Source organism: Phalacrocorax carbo, unplaced genomic scaffold (genome assembly GCF_963921805.1).
Source record: "Phalacrocorax carbo unplaced genomic scaffold, bPhaCar2.1 SCAFFOLD_58, whole genome shotgun sequence".
In the NCBI taxonomy this organism is placed as follows: Eukaryota; Metazoa; Chordata; class Aves; order Suliformes; family Phalacrocoracidae; genus Phalacrocorax; species Phalacrocorax carbo.
The window spans coordinates 467,862-490,925 of NW_026990389.1; the positions used below are offsets into that span (position 1 = coordinate 467,862).

Sequence of the window (23,064 nt, forward strand, 5' to 3'; positions counted from 1 at the left end):
CCGAGGTCAGGCTGACAGGCCTGTAGTTCCCTGGATCCTCCTTCTGGCCCTTCTTGTAGATGGGCATCACATTGGCAAGCTTCCAGTTGTCGGGGTCCTCCCCTGTTAACCAGGACTGCTGCTAAATGATGGAGAGTGGCTTGGTGAGCTCCTCCGCCAGCTCCCTCAGCACTCTTGGGTGGATCCCATCCAGCCCCATGGACTTGTGAGTGTCCAGGTGGAGCAGCAGGTCATAAACTGCTTCCTCCTGGATTATAGGGGGTTTATTCTGCTCCCCATCCCTGCCTTCCAGCTCAGGGGACTGCATACCCCAGGGGTAAGTGGTCTGGCAGTTAAAGACTGAGGCAAAGAAGGCATTAAGTACCTCAGCCTTCTCCTCATCCTCGGTGGCAGTGTTCCCCTCCTCGTCCAACAGAGGATGGAGATCCTCTTTTTGTTGTTAATCTATTTGTAAAAACATTTTTTGTTATCCCTTATAATAGTGGCCAGACTGAGTTCTAGCTAGGCTTTTGCCTGTCTAATTTTCACTCTGCATGACCTAACAAGATCCCTGTACTCTTCTTGAGTTACCTGCCCCTTCTTCCAAAAGTGGTAAACTCTCGTTTTTTTCCTGGGTGCCAGCAAAAAGCTCCTTGCTCAGCCAGGCTGGTCATCTTCCCCACCGGTTCATCTTGCGGCTCTTGGGGTTTGCATTGCAATATGGCAATAACTCTGTTTCCCCAAGTATACAACACTTACCAGTCACTGTGTGGCACTTTAAGGACTCTCGGGAACAGCAGCATGACACTCAAATGTTTTTGCTTCAAGTACTTTGGCTCTTAAGGAAGAAATACTGTAGCTACAGGTGAAGGGAGCAAGCCTCAGACTTAGGCAATTCTGATTCTAGCTAGTAAAGGGCAGAGGGAGAAACACAAATCTGTGTTTCACAATACCTTAATTTCATGGTTTCTAAGCAAGGGGGTGGACTGTATCTAGCAAAGGAGGACAGGGAAATAGAGCAGAGGATGCGGCTGTGTTAGGGGCCGGGATGGGGCAGCTCGAAGCTCACGCTCAGGGAAGGGAGGAGGCGTGAGAGACAAGAACCAGTAGGAGACCCGAACCGCTGAGCCTGTCCCAGAGGGCAGCCGGTGACAGGCAGGCAAGGACTGCCCCTGCTCCTGCATTGCACTGGCCCTCTCCTCCTCACAGAGCCTTCCCAGAGCGCCTCCCCCCGCCCAGTCCCAGGACCCACTCTAGGACCTCCTCCTCCACCCATCCATCTTTCCAACCCTGACAGTATCTCCCAAGGCGTAATACTTTACCAGTTCTTGAGAGTGAGGAGGGGGAGACAGAGTATACTTTGGCAGAGACACGAGGGGGAAAATGCTGCAACATTCCCGACCAAATTCAGCTCGGTACCTTCCCATTCCCCCAGCTGCACTTGGCATCAGAGAGAACAATCCCACCACACAAACCTGTAGCTTTCTTTGGTTCGGGCACATTATAAAGTAATTATTACCTTTCCCATGTCATGACTGCCCGACACTTCTCCCCCTGTTCAATGCGAAAATGACTTCTCCTTCATGAGTTCAGTAAAGGAGACGTGCAGTTCTTTGTATGAGTGAAGAATACTCATCAGATAGCCCCAAAAATAAGAAAGGAAAACTGCTTTTGCCCACTTGCTTTTGAAATCAAGAAGATTCAAAATACAGAGCTCTGAGGTATTGATGTAGGTTTTTTCCTTTTTTTTTTTTTTTTAATTAAATTGCGCAGCATTTGGGATTGGCTCAGCTCAAAAGATTATCTAGCGCTAAAAAGCCTGTCTGGACTAAGTAGGCTACCAAAAGCAAACGGCATTATCAGCTAGACACTCAGTTTAAAGAAACGGGCACTCCCTTTACGCAGACCATCAAGGTTTTAGCTTTCACAATGCAATTTTAGCCCATGGCGTTGCTCTGCAGCTATACAGAAAAGGAGAACGCTGAGATGTGAAGACGACCATGCAGTTTCTGAACTCAGAAACACAGCGTGTGTATTCTGAACAATAAAATTTTCTTTTTCAAATCAACTGTCAGTTGTGTTAATTAAAAAAATCTTCAGTATTAGCATTTTTCAGATACAGTTTAACAATGCTTCCCGTGGCTAACTACAAAGCTGGGTTTGCATCATTTCCAACAGGTTAGTGCAATTCATCGTGTATTAAAAAGTCATAATTCCTAGGCAACAGAAAGGAAATTTATTGAAGTCTGAACACATTTCAATAACTTCCCTATCTCCGCGATTGCCTGGAATAAAAAATAATCGCATTCACCAATCATAATACCATTGGCACAAAAGAAAACTGTTGTATTGCTTAGAGCTTTACGTTACCAAAGATCTTTGTTCGACATTGGTAAAACTTGTGTTTAGAAAACACATATCTGTGTAGCCTAAAATACTAATCAAGCTGTGAGTGAAAAATGCTGTAGAGGCTTTACTCTTTTCCCTATTTGGTAGTTCTACTAACATTTAGCTGAAAGGAGGCAACGTGTCCTCCAGGTAAGTCACCTTATGTGGATTGTGAAATACTTCAAAGATTTATAACTAAAGAATTATTACCCCTCATTCAATTCCCATTTGGCTTAGATTCTCTGAAGCTGACAAAAGAAACACTGAGTTACATCTTCCAGCTAAATCTCAAGCCTGGGGTTTCAAAAAGACGCAGTTTCTGTTAGGAGGCCCAACTTCTAGGCCCAGCCAGACACGTGTAACACCTGCAACAACGGGGCATATGCTGGCTCTGGGCAATAAGCCCAGCTGACGAGACAAGCGTGCTACAGCAACCTTTATCTTCCACCATGCAGAACGCGAGAGCAGCAGAGCTAAAATGGATCTTGGAGAAACCCAGATGAGCATCGGCATAACGCTCAACAAGGTCTCTCCTGCCAGGATCCCTTCCAGACCCCAAACCTCACTCAGGGCTCTGGACCGCACCTCTGCGTTGGCAATCGGCAGAACCAAGCTTGCAAGCATTTAAGTCCTTTATGAGCTTTAATCTTAACGACTAGCAGCAGAACCTAAAGCTTAACGCAAATCTCATGCCTCAGCCACAAAACTTCTAGTTGCCTTAAAACACTTAGGCCACATCCTGAAAAATAAGTTTAATGTGTTTGCTATAGAACTAGATAATTGTTTTGGGCATCGCCAGCTAACCGCAAAGGATTTTTTCTCTCATAAAGGATATCCAAATTTCCCATTTAAGAGTTTGTGACAGTATGGAGGTGTGGGGGGAGTAGACAGCAAAACTTTTACTAACCGTTACATCCTTCCTTCAAGTCAAAGCAAAATGAGTGCAATCTATGAGGGCAAGATGCAAGCAGCATATTATTTTGCTGAAAGAAGAAATACTGGAAATATTCAACTATAAAGTTCCAGTGCTTTTGAACAATAATTTATTGTTCAAAATGTATGGATATCTGTCTTAAGGTTAAGAGTGCATTTTTACTGCCCCAACAGCATTCAATGTCAGAAAACTCTGAGGTCATGTGTTAAGAGGCGGTATGTCATATGTTGTTGCAAGATCACCATAAAGTCCCCTTCTGCTGAACAAAACTTACAAATGTTGGGTGTTTTTTTTTTTTTAATTTTTCAAGAGAAAAGAAATGCCCCGCCATGCTCTTGGCTCTTTCTTGCCATCATCCAGGAGCGCTGAGGGCAGAAATGGAGTGACCTAACTCACACGAAAGAGCAAAACATGCCTAGGCAAGAAGAAACATGTAAGAATACACCAGGTGCTAATGACAGAGCTAAGCACAAAAAAAGCAGCAGTCTGAAAAACGACAGTCTGAGGAAAGGAGGTGTGCTGAAGAACAGAACCAGGCAAGGAAGGGAGAGAGCAGAAACAGGAACAGTACACGTTACATCCTAGGGAGGGCATTATAAACCAGTGTTTAAACTAGAGATTTTTACTTTTCCTATAAAAACACATCAGATCTCACTGTAAGATACTGTTGGCTCTGGCATTTTACTTCGCTCGTCTGACAGAAGTAACCATTGCTATAGCAGGGCCAGCAGAGGAGTGCACGTTCATTTGTCAGCTGCTTCAAACACAAAGTCACCATCATCTCAGTTTAAAGCAGCAGCACAGGGTGGGGTGGGGTTGAACACAGATGCCATACTTTGCCACGAAGCAGATGGGGAGATGCCAGCGCTGCCATGGGTTTGGTGACCTCCAACAAGAGGCAGTAAAACTGCAGCAGCTGCTGAGCACAAGCGGAACTCTTCACACGTGACAGCAGAATTCCACAAGTACTCCCTCCTACGGCTCTGCTTAAACCTGAGATGGTAAATGCTGGTGAAAGAAAAATAAAACAAGATATGAAATATAAAACAAAAAAATAAAACAAGATATGAAAATGCTGGCATTTCTTCCTCTTTCTGTTGAAACTACGTGGGGAAAAAGGAAAAACAAACCCCCCAAGAGAAGAACAACAACATTAAACATAAAAGAGCTTATCTCCAAGACTTCTCCAAAACTAAGATCTGGCTTCTTGCCTTTCATCTATACTAATTTGTTTCGCAGGAATGCAGCACATTTGATTCGATTCTATTCTTTTCTAAGAATTGGAAACGTTTAATTGGTTGATAATGAAAAAACATAGAATTCTAAAAGATAAGAAAATACCTTCCCTTTTTTGTGAAAGGCCTCATTTTTTAGGACTGGAGAAGCTGGCTAAAAGTAAATCAGCAGTACACTTGCCACAGGTTTTTTAAAATCCGCAGGACTGCTTCTTCTCCCCGAAAAATTATATGGCACAGGTCACGACAGTGATCTGACAGGCTTCTAACAGGACATTTTTGCCGTTCATCATTCCCACCCCCAAACTGCCTAGGATAACGGCAGATGCCTTACACACACTTCAGAGCTACAGAAAGACGGCCAGCTAATTCCCGGTACTATCCAATCTACAACCAAAACTTCAATGTTTTGACAGAGAATACAGCGACCAAATACATTAAACTTCAGGAACAAGCAGGGCAGATCCTAAACGCTCCGTCTCCGCTAAAATAGGCTTTCCCAGCCTACTGACAATCCTCCTCCCGGCGCGCAGCTTCGCATTTTGCTCCAGCCCGCCACCGCTTCTTGAGCAAAATCCGCAGCCCGGAAAAGGCGTGCCTCTGCTTCGCAAGGCTCGGGGTTGGCGGGCGGGGGGGTTAATTAAGGGCACCGCTGGGCGCCCGGTGAGCCAGCCGCACGTTTGCCTACAGGTGCGAGCGCGCCAAGCCCGGGAGGTCACGGCACCCAACGCTCAAGCCAGCGGTGAAAAAAATAAGCAAACAAACACACACACTTCCAAGCCCGGGCGCCAGAAGGAGGAGGCTCGCGCTCACCCTTGAGCGGCCCCACGGCTGGGCACGGGGAGCGAGCGCCCCTAGCAGGGGGGCAGCGGGGCGCCGAGAGTCACCGGCGAGCCGCCACAGGAAGGGGAGGGAGAGCGCCCGTTTCCCGTACGGCAGCCTCAAACCCTCGCGAGGAACGGGGAGCATGGGGTGGGGGGGGAGCTGAGGCGCCACCAACCGGCGGCCGTTACAGCGGCGGGAGCTTCGCCCACTCACGACGCTCACGCCGGAAGCTGCCCCCCCGCGCATGCGCCCCGGGAGGGAAGGGCTGGCACGCGACCTTCCTCGCCCGCCCGCGCGCGCGCGCGCCACTGCCAGCAGCCGCTCCACACACGGGCGGCCTGAGACGCGCGCGGGGCGGGGCGCATGCGCGCAGCCGCTAACCCCACCCCCTCCCGCCCTACGCCGCTATGCCGTTGGTCCGCTCGGTGCGCACGCGCCCTTTGACCCGCCCGCCTGCCCCCCACCCGGCGCGCACAGGTGCCCTGACGCATGCGCATGCGCCCTGGCGCCGAGCCCCCCCCCCCGCACCCCCGGTGACGTCGGGAGGCGCAGGCGCGCTCCCTCCCCGCCCCCCCGCCACACCCGCCGCGCATGCGTGGTCGGCGCAGCCGCCCCTCCCCTCCCCGTCCGGGCTCCGTCGCCCCGCGTCTCTCCGCCCCCTTCCCGCGGCGGCGCCTGCGCGGTGCGCGCGGTCGGTGCGTGGCGTGCGGCGCGGTGGGGGGCGGGTATATATAGCGCGCGGCCGGGGCGGCGGCCTTCCCCTTGTCCCCCGGGCGCCGTCGGAGCTGTGTGCGCAGTGCGTGTGCTCCGGGCACCCGGACACGCCGGCCCGGCCCCGCCGCACCATTTATTACTAAAAATATTTAAAAAAAAAAATGCAAAAAAACAAAAATGGAAAAAAAAAAGCAAAAAAAAAAAACCACCTGAAAAAAAATAATAATCCTTCCCTCTTTCACCTCCCGTCAACCTTCTGCAACCGGCCGGGTTGATATAAAATAACCCGGTGAAGCGAAGCCCCCCCGGACCCGGCGCAGCCGAGAGGAGACAGAGCGATCCCGACCCCCGCCGAGGCCAGCGCCAGCCGCCGCCGCCGTCACCGCGCGAGGCCCGGCACCGCGCGCGCCAGGACCCGCCCGCCGCCACTCAACAGCCTCCTGCAGCCGTTAAGTTTCGCATCCGCCTCCGGCGCGTGAGCCCCCCCGCCGCCGGCCCTTCCCCTCAGCGGACCGCCGGGCCGCCGCGGCCTCCTCGCCTCGTCAGCGCCCGCCCCCGCTCCGGGAGACGGCGGCAGGATGAACCCCAGCGCCCCCAGCTACCCCGTGGCCTCCCTCTACGTGGGGGATCTGCACCCCGACGTGACGGAGGCCATGCTCTACGAGAAGTTCAGCCCCGTCGGGCCCATCCTCTCCATCCGCGTCTGCAGGGATATGATCACCCGCCGGTCGCTCGGTTATGCCTATGTCAACTTCCAGCAGCCTGCTGACGGTGAGGGGCCGCGGGAAAGGCATGGGATGGGGCGGGAGGGAGCCGGCGGGCGAGGCGGCGGCGTGAGGGGAGCGCCGGGGCGGCCGCCGGCAGAGGAGCCGTGTTTCTCCGCCGCCCCCACCAGGGCTTGGCGCCGCCGCCGCCGCCCCGCATCCATTTCCCTCCGCTGCCTCCGCTTCCCCTTGCCGGGACGCGGGCGAATTTGGCGCCCCGCGTGGGGGGAGGCTCGCGTGGGGGGGCCACGTCTAGCTGACACGCGGCCCGGGGCCGCCCGCGCCTCGTGGCGGGGAGGGGGGCGGGGGTGGGGGGAGGCTCTTCCGCGTCCCGCCGCCGGCGACCGAGAGCAGCCGCGAGGCCGCGGTGATGGGCGGGAAGGACCCGGGGGCCCCCGCCGGAAGCCTGGGGGAGCTGACCCGGGCCGGTACGGCTCCCGGCGGCCGTGGGGAGGGTGGGTGTCTGTGTGTCTGTCTGTGTGTGCAGGCGGCTTCTCCACAGGCTGGCACCTCCGTGCGCGGCTGCATCGAGAATCCGAGATGAAGGCTGGCTTGAATAAAGCATCCCAGTCATTAGCATCTTTTAGTAACTACGCAGGAGCTGGGTGTGTATTGGGTGATTAAGAGGCCCAAAAGAAGGAAGTAGGACGTACCGGATCGCCTGGTAGTTTCATAGACGTCCAGTCAAACCACAGGCGAAAGCAAAATAAGCTAAAACACCGTGTCAGGTCTGTCACGTGTAGGGACGGGATGAAATTACTTGGGCCTCCTATGCTTGCTTTTCATGTGGGAAGCTGTATTCTCATCCCTTTCTCCTGGTAGTAAACTCTACGGCATTCTGTTTCCCAAGCTGTCTCTTTTTATCAAACTTGCTTTATACGACGTGTTGCTGGTTCTCTAAAGTTATGTCTGTAAAGAAACTTTCCATGTAGTTCTGGTCACGTTTGTGCCAAGTTTGGCAAACTGGCTTGTTCTTTTGGAGGGTGTTTGGGTGAAAGATCTGAATGTGACCAGCTCTAAGTTTTGTGGAGTCCAACTAAAAGAATAAATTTGGCCAGCTAGAACGTGCTTGATTTCAAGTACAGTTAAGTAAACAGCTTTCTGTTATAATGGTTTTATTTTCAAGCATATCAACGTGAGACATTGGAATTACAGACTTCTCAAGCAATCAGATTAACTGGCTTTCAAGATTGGCTTTAGCGTGTAGCCGTTATCAGATCAGACTTTGGTGTACCCATGATATCCGTATGTAGGTAGTAAAAGTTACTGTCTCATCTTTTTAATAGGCAGATATTTCACCTGTTACCAGCTCTCGCTTCAGATAGCTTTTAATTTATTCAGCTGTTGTTTAGGATGAGATGGTTTGAATGCTTGTTTTAACATACTTTGCTTTCATTTGATAAAAGCTTACGGCACAGTTTACTCTCAAAGAGAAAAATAAGTGGTTAGCACAGTTCGGCACTGCGATATGATAATGTGAAGGCAGAAGTTGAAGGTGATTCAGATGCTTCTCCTTAGTAATGATAGAATTCTGTAAGGGCCGACTTCATCATTGTCATTAGTTGAGCAACCTGTTCAACCCTGGGCTTTGTGACTTAGTTTGTAATTTGTCAGATGTGGGAACAAAGACAGCTTTTTCACCTGAGCAGTGCGTTGCATTCAGGGTTTGAGAATGTGCCTCTTGCCAAAATGCTGTTACTGCAAATGTTACAAGGGGTTTTTTTGGTCTTTGGGAAGCACGCGTGTTTTGTTCTACACCTAGTCCTGTTCAGCTAAAAGTAGTTCTCATCTGTATCAAAGTTGCGTCTGGCACGTAGCTGGAAGCACTTGTTTAAAATATACTTAAATGAGTTTGTATGATTAGACTTTTGCAGCTTTTTTAGAATTCTATGTTCTTGGCCAATACCGAGAAAGCATTTGCTGATCTTTTTCATTAATGGATCTGTCTATCCATTTGCTGAAACCTTTAAATAGGGGCTCTGAGGATGAATGGTTATTCTTACAGTAGTACTGGTTTTATTTTGATTCCAAACTAGCTGCCTTTTCTTGGCAGCTAGTGTTAGCCTAATTCTTAGCTATGTCTCAGGCTATGCTTGTTAAACAGCTAGTAACAACTAGCTGGGGTTTTGAAAAATGTCTTTGAAGGTGTGTTTGACATCACCAGCTGGCTGTAAACTAGGGATCTCAAAGCTCTTCCAAGAACTAATTGGGCCTGATGACACATTTGTGAGGTATGTGCACTTTTCATAGTTGTGCCTTTTCTGAATTTGAGTCATAGTCTGGAGTAAAACCCAGACCTTGTTTAGTCACTAAACTGGAAATATTCTTGAGCAATCTGAAACTGCGCTTCTCCCTTCAGGTTTTTTTGAATTATTATGTTTCCAGGTGTTTATTTTATAGCTATTGCTATGTACGTTTAGCACAGTTTAGCATTAAGCGTATACTCCATGTGATTTTGAAATTGTTACTAAAGAGGGCTGTCCAGTTGCCCGCAACTAAAATGGGAGCTGGTGACTCATTCAATAAAAGCTCCAGCAGAATCGGCAAAAGTTACAGCATGGGTAGGTGTGTCCACTTGGTAACAAGTGAACTGCTGAATGGAATTGTGTTCTGCAAACGGTGCGCAGCCTTTTATGGCTGAAGTGTAAGGAAAGTAAGCCAGTTTTACTGGTTGTGAATTTTAATGACAGTAGCTTGTACCTGGTTGGAGATGTATTCTAGTAACGTCTTAAAATCTGTTGTGGAATGACAATGTAGTGTTGATTAAGCAGAAATCTTTAAATTTCTGGTACTTCTGCTCCATAGAAGAGGAGAGCTGTTGAGAGTTTCCATGCTGGCCTTGCCTTTCTGGAGAAATCGCATTCGTCTAAGATACGTGCTCAGTATTAGTGGAGAGAGGTAATGTTTCCGAAGGCTAGGACCCACTTTGAGTCAGATGTTTGGGAACTGTGCCCAGGAACACACAGGAGCATCAGGATTATTCTAGAAGCAATTAGCATGTATTAGAAAAGCCTCTTTTCTAGTAAAGGAAGCCCTGTTACTACTTCTGGAACTAATGAACTGTTTGTTGCTGGCACTTTTGCTGGTGCTGGCAGTAATAGTTCTAATGATTTCCAGGGCAATACCAAAGTGTTAGATGTTTCTACTGTGGCCAGTCTGATATCCATGGTTCTTATTTTTCGGCCATCTTTTTTTTTCCTGTTGTAATGTAGAGCCTTCCAGTGCTTTTTGTTTCTCATTATCAGTATCTAGGTTGTATTTTCTCCCTTGCTTAATTTATATTAAAGCTTGTGCAAGCCTTGTTAACGTATTTAAAAGACTGGCAAAGCTTGTATTTTTTGCGGCTTCAGCTTAAATCTGTTGTTGACTTGCTACTGTCATGTGAATACGGTAATAGTATCAATACATGAGGGGGTTTTTATGAGGAAATGTTAGAAGCCTGTCCTGTTAACTTCTACAGATGTCTTTCAGAGACTATGATATTAAAATTCACTTGTAATCTGAAAACATGGCAAAAAAGGACGTAAAACATTGTGTACCAGCTGAACCAGAGGCTGATTGCAAATTTTCTTTGGCCGTGATATCCAGCAACATAGCTAAAGATAAAAGCAGCACTTAAAGAAGAAAAACATAAGGGTTTTCACAATGGGATTGGCCCTTGGTCCTTCTCCTAAAAAGAGCAATTAACTGATGTAGTTACTGTTTTCAAACTAATACCAAATCCATTTCAGCCTTGTTAACATCACATTGCTCTGCTCTGTGCAAAGCGAGTTCATACCAATGAGTGTGGCTTCAGGTATTTACTGGGACTTTCTTCAGTGTTCTTCCAGATGTGCAGGAACGATGAAAAGGAGCTGATGTGGGAGATCTTAAAATGTGTCTGCCATACCTGAGAACTGTTGCTCTTTCTTCCTTAAATACCTTTATGAATTAAAACATCACAGACATGTCATGTTGCTTTGATGGGACGTATGAAAACTGAAGAAGTCGTGATAATTCCCTATCTAAATACACTGAGAACTTACATTCAGGCTTTGAAAAGTTAGTTGTGGAGTTCTACTGGAAAAACTGCTTCACTGGAGTAACAAAACCTGGGTTACGCTACTTTGTTTTGCTGTCTTAATGTTTGCTCCTTCATTGAGCTTGTATGTATTTTGTCATAAGCTTTTAATATATACGTATAATTTCAGATTTTCAAAATTAAGTAAGTGCTAGTTTTAAATATCTTTGAGCTGTTCCTTGCCCTGAAGTGCGTCACAGATCTTTTTTGTCACTAAGGAAGGAGTTGGATGGAACAGCTGCCTGAACCAGGCTTGAACTCCACCTAGCAAAGAAATTTTGTCAGTTTAGGGGTATTGGTGATTTAGGACTTCTGTTGTTAATGTTTATAAAAGGCCTCATATAGGCACATGCTGTGCCCCTGAAAATATTCTTATTGGTACAATATATATCTATGTGATGTGGGAGTGGTCAGCTGATTGTCACAAGTGCTAAAACTCTTCCTCCTGTGGAATAGGTAGTAACTGTCATCCCTCAATATGTTTTCTCCTGTCACTGTACCATATTTTCATGATGGGGTCCAACCCTTTAGGCTATTGGGTTTTCTACAGCTTGTTTAGCTGACTTGTGCTCCTTCCTGTCTCCTGAGCACAGCTTTTGCTGAGGAGTTTTTGCTAGTTTTTACTTGCATAAAACGGAGTGAGGGTTATTTACATTGGAGGCTTGGGTTGGCATCTTGGTGCTACTGGACTTAAAACAGTGAAAATTTTATGGAGCATTGCACTTCAAATGCTATTGTGTCCTTATTAAGATAACTTTAGCATTTCTTACTAACTCCATGATGTTTTTCCAGCTGAAAGAGCTTTGGATACCATGAACTTTGATGTCATCAAAGGCAAACCAGTGCGCATCATGTGGTCTGAGCGCAATCCATCTCTACGCAGAAGTGGTGTAGGAAATATCTTCATCGAACACTTGGACAAATCAATTGATAACAAAGCTTTGTGGGACACGTTTTCTGCTTTTGGAAACATCCTATCTTCTAAGGTTAGTGGAAAATTATTTCTGCGTTTAATGGTTTGACACAAAAAACTCAATTTACGCTGGAAACACTCCATGGGTATTGCAACAGGGTTTTTTCTTTAATAGGTGGTATGTGATGAAAGTGGATCCAAGGGTTATGGATTTGTACATTTTGAGAGACAAGAAGCTGCAGAAAGAGCTATTGAAAAAATGAATGGTATGCTGCTTAATGGCCGCAAAGTGTAAGTACATAAATGCGTAGCTGGGGATCAACAGACTGAAGTTCATTTTGCAGCGGACAAATATTTAAGGCTTACCTAGAAAAGACAGGTGGTTCTAAAAATTTCTAATTTTGAAGAGGATTTAGAATTTTAGTGCTAGGAATACGATGCATTGTGTCACCTGCCTATTCTAAAGGCAGAATAAGTTCAGAAAATGCTAATAATGGAGTCTAGGGAAAAAAACTTGTTCTATTAGTTGTCTTACAAGCTAATGCTGTAATCAGGATTTGGGAACGTCTTTGGTTTTCTGATCTTACTAGTCTGAGATAAAATACAATCCATTGGGTATTCTGAATAATACTTCATTTATAAGAGTTGTGGGATAGGTATGTTACCCATTTTTTGGATGAAACTTAAAGTTCTAGAGTTACGCAGTCCTGAATAGGGGTCGGATTACACTAATGTCTTTACATGAATGTCTCTTAATAGGTATATCTAGGAAATAGGAGTAGAGAATAAAACTGAGAGACATTATGTTGTAAACATTTTTGCTGTCCTATACGGTAGGGAGAAAAGTTACTTGTCTACTTGGTTAGTGATATCTAGGCTTGAGGCAGGGCCGACTGCCTCACAGCTATGCCTAAGGGACCATTATGGTATTTGGTATAGTTGTAAAAGAATAGCTCTGTAAATCCTTGAGAGGTTTTGGAAACAGAAAACAGAAATCAGCATCAGCTTACCGTCATGCATTATTTTTGCATGCAGAGATGGATGGATCAAGCCACATACAGGGAGAACTTGTATTTCAAAACTTTAGTTTTCCTGCTTGTTCTGCCCTTGACTGGGGTACTGTGGATGTTTTTACTCAGCTTCCATCTTTATGCAACTTTTTAAAATTAGTAAAAAAAGTCAGCATGTAGTCATAAAAGCACGTGATTTATATAAACTTTGGTAAAAGACATCATGTTAGTTAATTTTGCTTTGAATTTCCATTCAGGCAAGGTTTTTAAAAGTGAATTCAAGTACTTCACTCACTATCAAAATCTAAAGGATAAATTGCACTATCATTTCTACATCCTTGTTGCTATAAATCGGGTGAAGTCAGAGTTTAAGAAAACGCTGAGTTACTGTATGCTACTTAATTGGATTTGTCAGATTTGGAGCTACAAAGTTGGACAATATGATTCAAGAGCAAAATGGTCAGAAATCAGTGTTAGCCATGTGACGCCTGCACTTCCTTGGGTTGCGGTGTTTTGTTCAGCTTCTGTTCTTTCTCTGATGGTATGAACTGACCTTTGGTGTTCCCAGCCAATTTGCAATGGCATTTGACTGAAGAGCAGGTTGAACTCTTCATTCTTCTATGCCTATTAAAAAAAAAAAAAAAAAACCCAACAAAACCACAAATCAAACAAAAGTCTTGCTGTGGTATAGGCTGGAGAGGTGTGTAAGGGAGTGGGGGGAGGTTAGTTAAATACTCCTTGCTTAAAAATTGGATCAGAGAACAGTAACTGCTTTAAGGCTGCCAATTTTTTAGTATGGCAGAGGGATTATGCTGATATCTAGAATTTCTGTTTAGCCACTGTACTTATTACTCTTTCCCACTGTCCAGCTCCTGTTGTCAAAGGCTGTTTTATAAGAGTGAACAATCTCGCCAATGGCTTGAAAGCATATTTATGCCAGTAATGGTGATAAGCACACTGATGTAGCAAGGACAGCGAAATTGTTTTTCTGATGGAGTTCTGTTGTAAATATTTTATCTAAAGAATTTCATGCCTATAATGAACAATGATTAAGAATAAAATTTGATGCCAGAGGATAAAAGTAAATTTTCAAACCTTGACAGACTCCTTTAATCTACACTATTCTGTTCTCCTGCAACTAGATTTGTTGGAAGGTTTAAATCTCGCGAGGAACGTGAGGCAGAGCTTGGAGCCAGAGCAAAGGAATTCACCAATGTTTACATCAAGAATTTCGGAGAAGACATGGATGATGAGAGACTTGAGGAACTCTTTGGCAAGTTTGGTAATGCCTTAAACTTTGTATAAATGAGTGAACTTCAGTTTACTGCTTATATCTTATCTGTACAGTACCTTATAGCACAAGGAATCAGCTGGCTGTCTGATGTTGATTTAAGAAAATAAAAATTAAAGGTACTGAAAAGTTGATACTTAATTCCAATTTCAGATTCAAAGTGCAGTAATACCACTCAGAATTCTAAATATGCAGAATAGCATACGTAATCCTGCCATCAGAATTGTTTCCAATAATCTGAAAAATAGTGTGTCCAAATAATCTTTTGAATGGGTTTTGCAAATTCTTTTAAGTTGCAAATAGAAGTGTTTTTCTCTTTCAGTACAGAATGATGTTATGAATTCTCTACCGGATACATGACAATTGAGTTTGCTATTGCTTTCATTGACCTGCGGACTTTTCTTTATTCAGAGTATCTCTGCTTTCGTTATTTGGTTGCATTGCGGAGGTCGTCCTAATAGGAAATTATAGAGAACTTTTCCATTGGCAAGCTATTTGGTTCTGTCTTGAACCTCAGTTATGCATGGGGCAAAATTATGGCAGGCATATGATCATGATCTAGCAATATATATGATGTGTCACCATTGAAATAGGAAGTGGCAAACTGATTAATTCAGTTACAGATTGTTACACTGGTTTATAGGGCACATCTATTTTCAGCCTCAGCTTTTGTATTTTCTTGCCTCCGTGCTTTTGCTGTTCTCCAGTGGACATCATGTAAAGCAGGACAAAGCCTTGTATACTCTTGTATACTCCATAACAGCCCTAAGCAGCATTTACAGGAAATTCCTTTTCACTATTGGAAGCATCTATGGTCAAAACAGTGGCAAATTTAGCTGCTAATATCTGTCTCAATTGAGTCTGTGAACTGCAATTTTTCAAAGGTTTGGAACTGATGAACTGGGATGACCTTTCACCAGGATCAATGGTGAGGCACATGCCTAACAGAAAGGCCTCCTCCTCCAACTTTCGGTACCTATTTCAAAGGATGGAAGCACTAATGCTTTTTAAATGTTGTAATTTTTAATGAGAAAAACAGTTTCATTCACTACCCCATTTTGGTTGAAAGTACAGTAGGAGAGAAATAAATGCTTGAGGGTATGGTTTAGTGGTGGACATGGCAGTAATAGGCTAGCAGCTGGACTCGATCTTAAGGGTCTTTTCCAACCTTAACAATTCTATGATTCTGAGTTCAGCATGGCAGGCTTCAGCCGTAATGGCTGAATTTCAGCATCAGGGCACGGTAGCAGTTTTATATTAATGGGTGATGTTTACTAGATACTATGGTTGGTGCAGGAGTCCTTTGTAATACAAGTGAAACAAACTAAATGTTAAGACTTGCAAACAGGATGTTCAGAATGTGAAGAGAAGACGTTCTATGTACGAAGCGTAAGTATTTCATTCTCTTTTTAGGTCCTGCCCTAAGCGTGAAAGTTATGACTGATGAGAGTGGAAAATCCAAAGGCTTTGGCTTTGTTAGTTTTGAAAGACATGAAGATGCCCAGAAAGTAAGCTTTTGGACTTCACTTTAGGAATTCCGTAACTGAGACCTGAATAATACGTTTCATTGAGTGATTTGAAATCTTGTGAATTCATTAAGGGTTTTTAATTGGTCAAGAACACTGCAAAAACAGGTGTCTGCTTCCTAAATGACTTAGCATAGTTCCTGTCATTTAGAATGCTTTCTAACAAGCAAATGTCAGTTGATCTGAGGAGCCTATTAACTCAAGATGCTCCGAGACAGCTGGGACTAGTGTAGAAATGGGTAATCTTGAATAATTTAATAACCTGCTGGAGTTGGGCTTTTAAAGGTCTCAACGAGATTTGGACTCCCTCATGCTAGGCAGCATGCAAGCGTAGCAAATAATTACATCTCTGCAAAACCCAGATGAATCATTGGATCCAATTTGGTTGCACAAAACATTTGTGCAAGGCAGAAAGGATTGTGTTTTCAAAGTTCAGCAGTGCAAAGTCAGCAGGGAAGTTTTATGGAGCATGTTTGGCACAGCTATAAGAAAGCGGTCGTAGAGCCCTGTGATGTTGCTTTTACTCTGAAGGGTACCTTTGGAAGAAGGGTCATTTTAATTTGTTTGTGTCTCTAACATGCCAGTGTGCTGTATAACTTAATTCTTTGTCAGCTGGTTGTTTTGATGTGTCAGTTGACTGTGGCAGTAGGGACATAGCATCAGGAGAAAAACTCAGCACAGAACAAACCAGGGCAGCAAACGAAGTTTGCTTTTCAAAAGGCATTTCGGTGATTTGTCAGTACTGCAAGTGTACAAACAAGAGATTAGAACAAATCCTGTCTGTCTTAACATCTACATTGTTCAGTCTTGCATACATTCATAGATGAATTGTTTCTTTTGCAGTAATCAGAATCACCTGTTGGGTGTTTTAAATAACAAAATTTTAATATCTCAGTAAATCTGTGTTTAATGGCTTTGATTCTGAAGGTATACAGTAAGCTGGTGACTTATAGTTTTAAATTAATTGACTAAATCTGTGCCAGAGTCTTAATATCTTAATAGTTGTAACTTGAAACAGCATAAAGGAAAAAAATGTAATATTTTCATACTTTTTAAGTATTTTCTTAAGAAAATATCAACATTCTTTTTAGAAGCCATATATGCCAACTGTAGCTTAACATATAGTATAAGAAAATCTGCTAGATGCTACAGTTTCAGATGTTGCTTTTAAAAACAAGTCAAATGTGTGAATTAGAGCTTTTCAACTTAATTTGCTTTCTTTTTTCTGCCTTTAGCAAGATGAGGCTGGAGAAATAGTTCTTCATTATGTGACTTGATTTATTTTTTGCCAACTTGATATAAGAAAAGTTCTTTGCATCCTTTGTGACTTTTCTTAACTGGACAGAAACACACTCGGAAAGCAATTTCCATTTCACTTAAGCAGGGGGAAGTATTGGGGTATTTGTTTCCACTAGTGATATTTGAGACGGATCGCCTCTTTCTCTGGAATCCTTATGTAACTTTTCGTATTTGAATTACATTTTTTTGGATGCCTGAAAAAACATTGGAATACAAAACACTTCTAATTTCTTGTTTGTTAATGAAGGCTGTAGATGAGATGAATGGCAAAGAGCTCAATGGGAAACAAATCTATGTTGGCTGGGCTCAGAAAAAGGTGGAAAGACAGACGGAGCTGAAGCACAAGTTTGAACAAATGAAGCAGGACAGGTTCACCAGATACCAGGTTCAGTTTTAATTCAAGAATAGCAACTTTATTCTATGATATTTTTAGATTTACCCAGGTCACTTGCTTTCAGAAATAACTTGCCTTTTCTTTAGGGTGCAAAGGTTTACGTGAAAAATCTTGATGGGATTGATGATGAGCGTCTTCGAAAAGAATTCTCCCCATTTGGTACAATCACTAGTGCAAAGGTAAAGTAAAGATTGTGCTCATCCTTTCTCTGAAAACGAACAGTGATCCTTCACCAAGGAAGAGTAATTTATTTCATTGACTAACAGGTGTGATCCAGTCACTTACCACTGCCACTATATACGTGGATATCTGCTTTCCTGATTGTTGTACATCTCAGGTTAAATGCATATGATCATCCTTTCTTGAAATAAACTGAGTGCTGATATTAATGTGAGAAAAAATATCTTTGGTGCAATAATGTGCTCGTTATTACCTCACTGAGATTTTCATCAGTATTCAGTAAATAGCAAGTTATTAATTAAGCATTATATTCCTTCTTATAAATCATTTTAGTAAAACCTGTGGTCTCACTTCTATTAAGCTGAAAAACACTCATATCCACTCAACTCGCAAGACATTCTTTTGTTTTAAAACTAAATTTTGTGCTGACAGGTCATGATGGAAGGTGGCCGCAGCAAAGGATTTGGATTTGTATGCTTTTCATCACCAGAAGAAGCCACCAAAGCTGTCACACAAATGAATGGTAGAATTGTGGCTAATAAACCATTATATGTAGCTCTAGCCCAGCGTAAAGAAGAGCGCCAAGCTCTTCTCACCACCGTGCATATGCAGAGAATGGCATATGTAAGAGCCGTAGCTAATCCTGTAATCAACCCTTACCAGCCAGCACCTCCTTCAGGTTGCTTCATGGCAGCTGTCCCACAGGTACGTGTAGAGATGAGTAACTGAATGGTTTGTACTGTATATAAAATCTGTTCAGATGTAACAGTAAATGTAACTATTAGCACGTCTGTAATTTCAGCACTCTCATGTCATAGCAGAAAGGTGAGGGACTGTTCAGCGTGCCCTTCAAAGATAACAAAGTCACGCGATGTTTTTATATTTGACAGACTCAGAACTTTGCTGCATACTATCCTACTAATCAACTCGCTCAACTTGCTAGACCTAGTCCTCGCTGGACTGCTCAGGGTGCCAGACCTCGTCGTAAGTCACTTCCTTACCTCTTTCCAGTGATTGCAGTAAACTCCATAGCATTTACCTTTGCACCTTGTATGTAATGAAAATATATTCAAATTTCATGGCATTACAGTATCAGTCTTCTCTTTGTTGTATTAGCGGTGTTACTTCCGAACTCTTTTCACCATTTGGTGTTTCAGCGTGTAACTTACTTTATTTTCTCTAAAACATAGCATTCAAAAACATGCCTGGTGCTATCTGCCGAGCAGCACCCAGACCACCATTTAGCACCATGAGACCAGCTTCCTCACAAGTTCCACGAGTCATGTCAACACAACGTGTTGGTGAATTTTGTTTATGCAAACTTTAAGTATTAGACTTCTTTAATTTTGCTGATTCAGAATAATCGCTCAAATGCATGTCTAAGTTCAGTATTGTGTGGTAACACTTCCCTCCTTTTCTGGCTCTTGCCTCAAATGTTGTCCCAGCAGAGACGCCTGCTGTGGTCCCATTTCTTCAGGATGGAGCACTACTTCTTTTGGTGTGCATTTTAATAATACTACATGACAGCTTCTGCCATTTCTAAGCATCATCATGGCAATGGGAATGACAGGTCGTATGTAGAAATATTGAGATGATAGGATTTTAGTTCTTACTATTTGTCATAGAATTCTGTGAGCCAGCGTCATGTATGCAGAATCTGCAAATCACTGAGTGAACCAGAACTAATTGTAAGGGAGTCTTAATTCTCACTGAATGTATTAGGCAGTAGTATGTTCTAGCTATCTGCTTTGTGAAAGTATCTTTTTTAGGATGACTATTGACATAGTGTGCTCGGGAAATCAAGTGTCCTTTGAGGTTAAAATGAAGTTAAATTAATACTCCACCAAAGTGAATGTTTTCTCACAGATCTTTTTTCCAATAGCATCTAAGAAAAGCAGTGCATTAGTGAAGTGACTCAAAGTAACATCCAGAAAATTTTGAGCTTTGAACCTTCAGATACGACTAGTGATGTGACAGTTGACAATACTACTGAGATGACTCTATAATAAAGTACCTAAATTAGTTATTCTGTTTGGGCTGGTTTGGTTCTCTTTTTGTAACTTGTACAGTGTAGGCTAAATAAAAAAACGAATTATTCACATACTCAATTCTGTTATTTTTTTCAGCTAATACATCAGCACAAACAATGGGTCCACGTCCTGCAGCAGCTGCCACTGCAGCTGCTCCTGCTGTACGCACAGTACTACAATACGCATACACTGGAGATGTTCGTAATCCTCAGCAGCATCTTAATAGACAGCCGCAGGTTGCTATGCAGCAGGTATGTAACTTTAGGAACTGGTCCATGCTTCTGGTGTTTTTTGTAGAGGAAGGAGGAGGGTGCTTATGATTAAGAGTTGTCTTTGTTATTCTAGAATTCAGGCTCTGCACTGTGGCAGCAGTGTTGCAGCCTTGGGGTTTTAAGTATATTTCAAGTTCACCGAGAACAGGGTGTGATCCTGTGTTACTTCATGTTTTCCAGTTCCTTGATATCTTAGCCTGAATTCTCCTGGTGTTTGCTCCACAGTGGTGCAGCTGATACCAGTTTCCAGCATCACTCAGCTTTAACCAGCACTATTTGATTAAATTGACTTGGTTGTAATTTCTTCCATGTTTCTGACAGTGTAGGCATTGTTTATGATGAGTTGTGGAACGTTGGGTATTTGAAGCCTAATTATGAACTAGAATTTAATTTTGAAATGGTGTTAAATCAATTTGCAGCCTGCTGTCCATGTGCAAGGTCAGGAACCCTTGACTGCTTCCATGTTGGCTTCTGCTCCTCCACAACAACAAAAGCAGATGTTAGGTGTGTACATGATACCTCTCTCTATGCCTTGTAGCAGAAGGACAGTCAAAGCACTCTTTTATCAAACTTAAAATGCAGAATAAATAGGTTTAGCTGTAGAACAAGGTGTTTGTTCCCCTTTTCCCGTGAATCTAGGCTGTTTGTCAGATGAGATTTGTCACTGAGTAACATTTTTCTCTCTAGGTGAACGTCTATTTCCTCTCATTCAAAGCATGCACCCTACTCTGGCGGGTAAGATCACTGGTATGTTGTTGGAGATGGACAACTCTGAACTCCTCTACATGCTCGAGTCTCCTGAGTCTCTTCGTTCGAAGGTAGGTGGACTTCTGCCTTACACAAGTTTTATCAGTAGTTACGTCTGCACTGATTTAACAGGTGTTCATGCTGGCACAGTGGAGCAGCAGCAAGGCAGCAGTGGCCAAGGGTGAGAAGTCAGAATACCCTCTTTCAAAGGGTGGCAGCAGCTTACATGAAACATCTTTCAATTATACGTGCAAACCTAAATATACAGAAATTGCTACGCTTCCTTTATTAATTTTTCTTCTTTACTTAACAGGTTGATAAAGCTGTAGCCGTACTACAAGCCCACCAAGCTAAAGAGGCTGCTCAAAAGGCAGTTAATAATCCCACTGGGGTTCCGAGTGTTTAATAAGTAAGTTTTCCGAGCATTGTAGTTTTACAGGTTGACTGGGGCGATTGTCCTTAGTCTGTAGCCTTATAAGCAGCATGCTTCCAGGCTCTGTATCATTTGCAGCCGCAGAAAGTAGCAGCTGTGGTCACAGCTGTAAACGAATTTTGTCCTCAGTCCTGTTGTCCAGTTCTGTCACTCTTGGTTAGCAAATGCTAATGACGTGTCTGGCGTATTTAGCTGGAGTTAAAGCATGGTTTTTAACAGCACAGTTAGCTGGAATTAGTTCTAGGCACGTGTGTACAAATGGGCAGTTCTGTCAAATGCTACTATTCATACTGTTGTTCAAGAGGAACTTGTGGAATTGAAATAAGCTTGAAACAATGCTCCAACCATTTTTCCGTAGAAATGAAATAGCTTATTTGCACTATAACTTGTCTATACTTGCCAAAATCTAAAATTACACAACTAGAAACTAAACTACATATTGTCTTGACTTCACATTTTGGTGAATTTATCTTTTATGTTAATTAAAATACTGATTTTCTTTATTGCCTTCTCTGGGTTCAGTATCTTAATCGTGCATGACAGGCAGAGGCAGAAGGTGGTAGCTTTACAATTTTGAAAGGGGAAAATGAGATGGAGTTGAGGATAATACAGGAGTCTGCTCTCTGTTTAGTCCAGTTAGGTTTCGCCTGTATATGAACTTTCCACATTTATAGCTATCAGTTGAAGATGCCTGCTTTAACATTTGATCACTTAAAATTTTCTTTTTTCTTGGTCTTTTCATTTCTGCAACCTCCCTTTTGGAGGCAGAACGTGAGTCATATTTTTTCCACACTAGTGACGCTTTCATACTGGAGCTAAGCAAGTGCTGAATAAGTTTTTTGTCCTAAACTAAGGTGCCCAAACTTTGAGACCATTACTCCATGTGCTCCATGATGTTTTAGTAATTGGAAATTGAACATGCTGCTAGTGTAGTTATTCGATTAGCCCTGGTATGCTGGCCCTAAGAGTAGAGGAGACCTGCAGTCAAGTTAGTTACAGTAACAAACTACTGCGCATGGCCGCTGTCTAAGGCCATGCTGTGCCAGAGTACTGTTTAGTTCTGGAGTCGGTTTTGTCTTACTCAGTATCACAGACTTGGGATACTTCACTTTCATGACTCTAAAAAGTGGGGGGTAACTCTGATCCACTGTTTGTGAAGAACTTTGATGTAGTTGATACTGCAAAAGCCCGAAGTGCTATTGGGCTTTCAGTTGCAGAAAGCGTGTCAGAAAACAAGGTGCTGACGTCACTGTTTTTGTTTGCAGGAAGGTCCGGGACTACAATCTAGAACTTCGCTTCACCGAAGAAAAAAAAAATCTAAACGTGGAAAAACTATTAAATATTGAGAAAAACATTGCAAAATATAAAATAAATACAAAAAGGAAAGGAAACTTTGAAGCTTATGTACAGAGCAACGCTGGGGCTAGCAAAACAAATGCTAGCCCTAGATTACTTATTGATTTAAAATTTCAAAAAAGTAGTAAAATAAAAAAAATACAAATTAATGTTTTATAAACCCAGGGGAAAAGAATTTTCAGCACAGTACAAAAATTTAAAGCATTCCTTTCTTTAATTCTGTAATTCTTTACTGTGGAAAAGCTCAGAATATCACTGCTGTTTTCGTTGACAGTGAGAATTGATAGCTGAGCAAAGAAACGTAATTTGGATTATAAAGTTCTTGGTTTAATAAAAATTCCTTAAACACTGACTGACTTGTGATGGCTTCTTCTCTACAGTGTACTTCTGGTAAGGTGGTCATTCAGAATACCAAGTTGGAATCCCATTCTGTAGCATGTTTTAGCAGTTTCTAGAGATTAGCCTGCATTTAGCCACCTGTTACTGATAATATAAACATAGGCATTAAAACAAATTTAAAAAGCAGCTAGATCCATATCTGGATTTTAAGTCCTTAATAGCATGATGTCTGGGCTCTTGTCATTGTCTAGTTAGGAGGAGACCTTTAAATAGCCAACCTTGAGATGAGCAGTAAGAAATGTCATCCCGTCTGACCACCTGCACGTGGTGTTTGTTCTCACAGGTTCTGGTGGAAAGAACAGTCTCTGCGTAGGC

At 43.2% G+C, this 23,064-nt stretch overlaps 1 protein-coding gene across 1 annotated transcript; it reads left to right on the forward strand.

The window, feature by feature from the left end:
- The first annotated feature begins 6,109 nt into the window (after positions 1-6,109).
- LOC135311095 (polyadenylate-binding protein 1-like) lies at positions 6,110-22,702 on the forward strand. Its single transcript, XM_064440245.1, has 15 exons — positions 6,110-6,846; positions 11,692-11,885; positions 11,988-12,103; positions 13,965-14,104; positions 15,527-15,621; positions 17,186-17,323; positions 17,419-17,511; positions 17,945-18,217; positions 18,403-18,496; positions 18,703-18,813; positions 19,639-19,793; positions 20,234-20,318; positions 20,502-20,632; positions 20,875-20,970; positions 22,260-22,702. The coding sequence occupies exons 1-14, from the start codon at positions 6,654-6,656 to the stop codon at positions 20,965-20,967; spliced, it is 1,911 nt and encodes a 636-aa protein (XP_064296315.1). The 5' UTR covers positions 6,110-6,653; the 3' UTR covers positions 20,968-20,970; positions 22,260-22,702.
- The last annotated feature ends 362 nt before the right edge of the window (positions 22,703-23,064 follow it).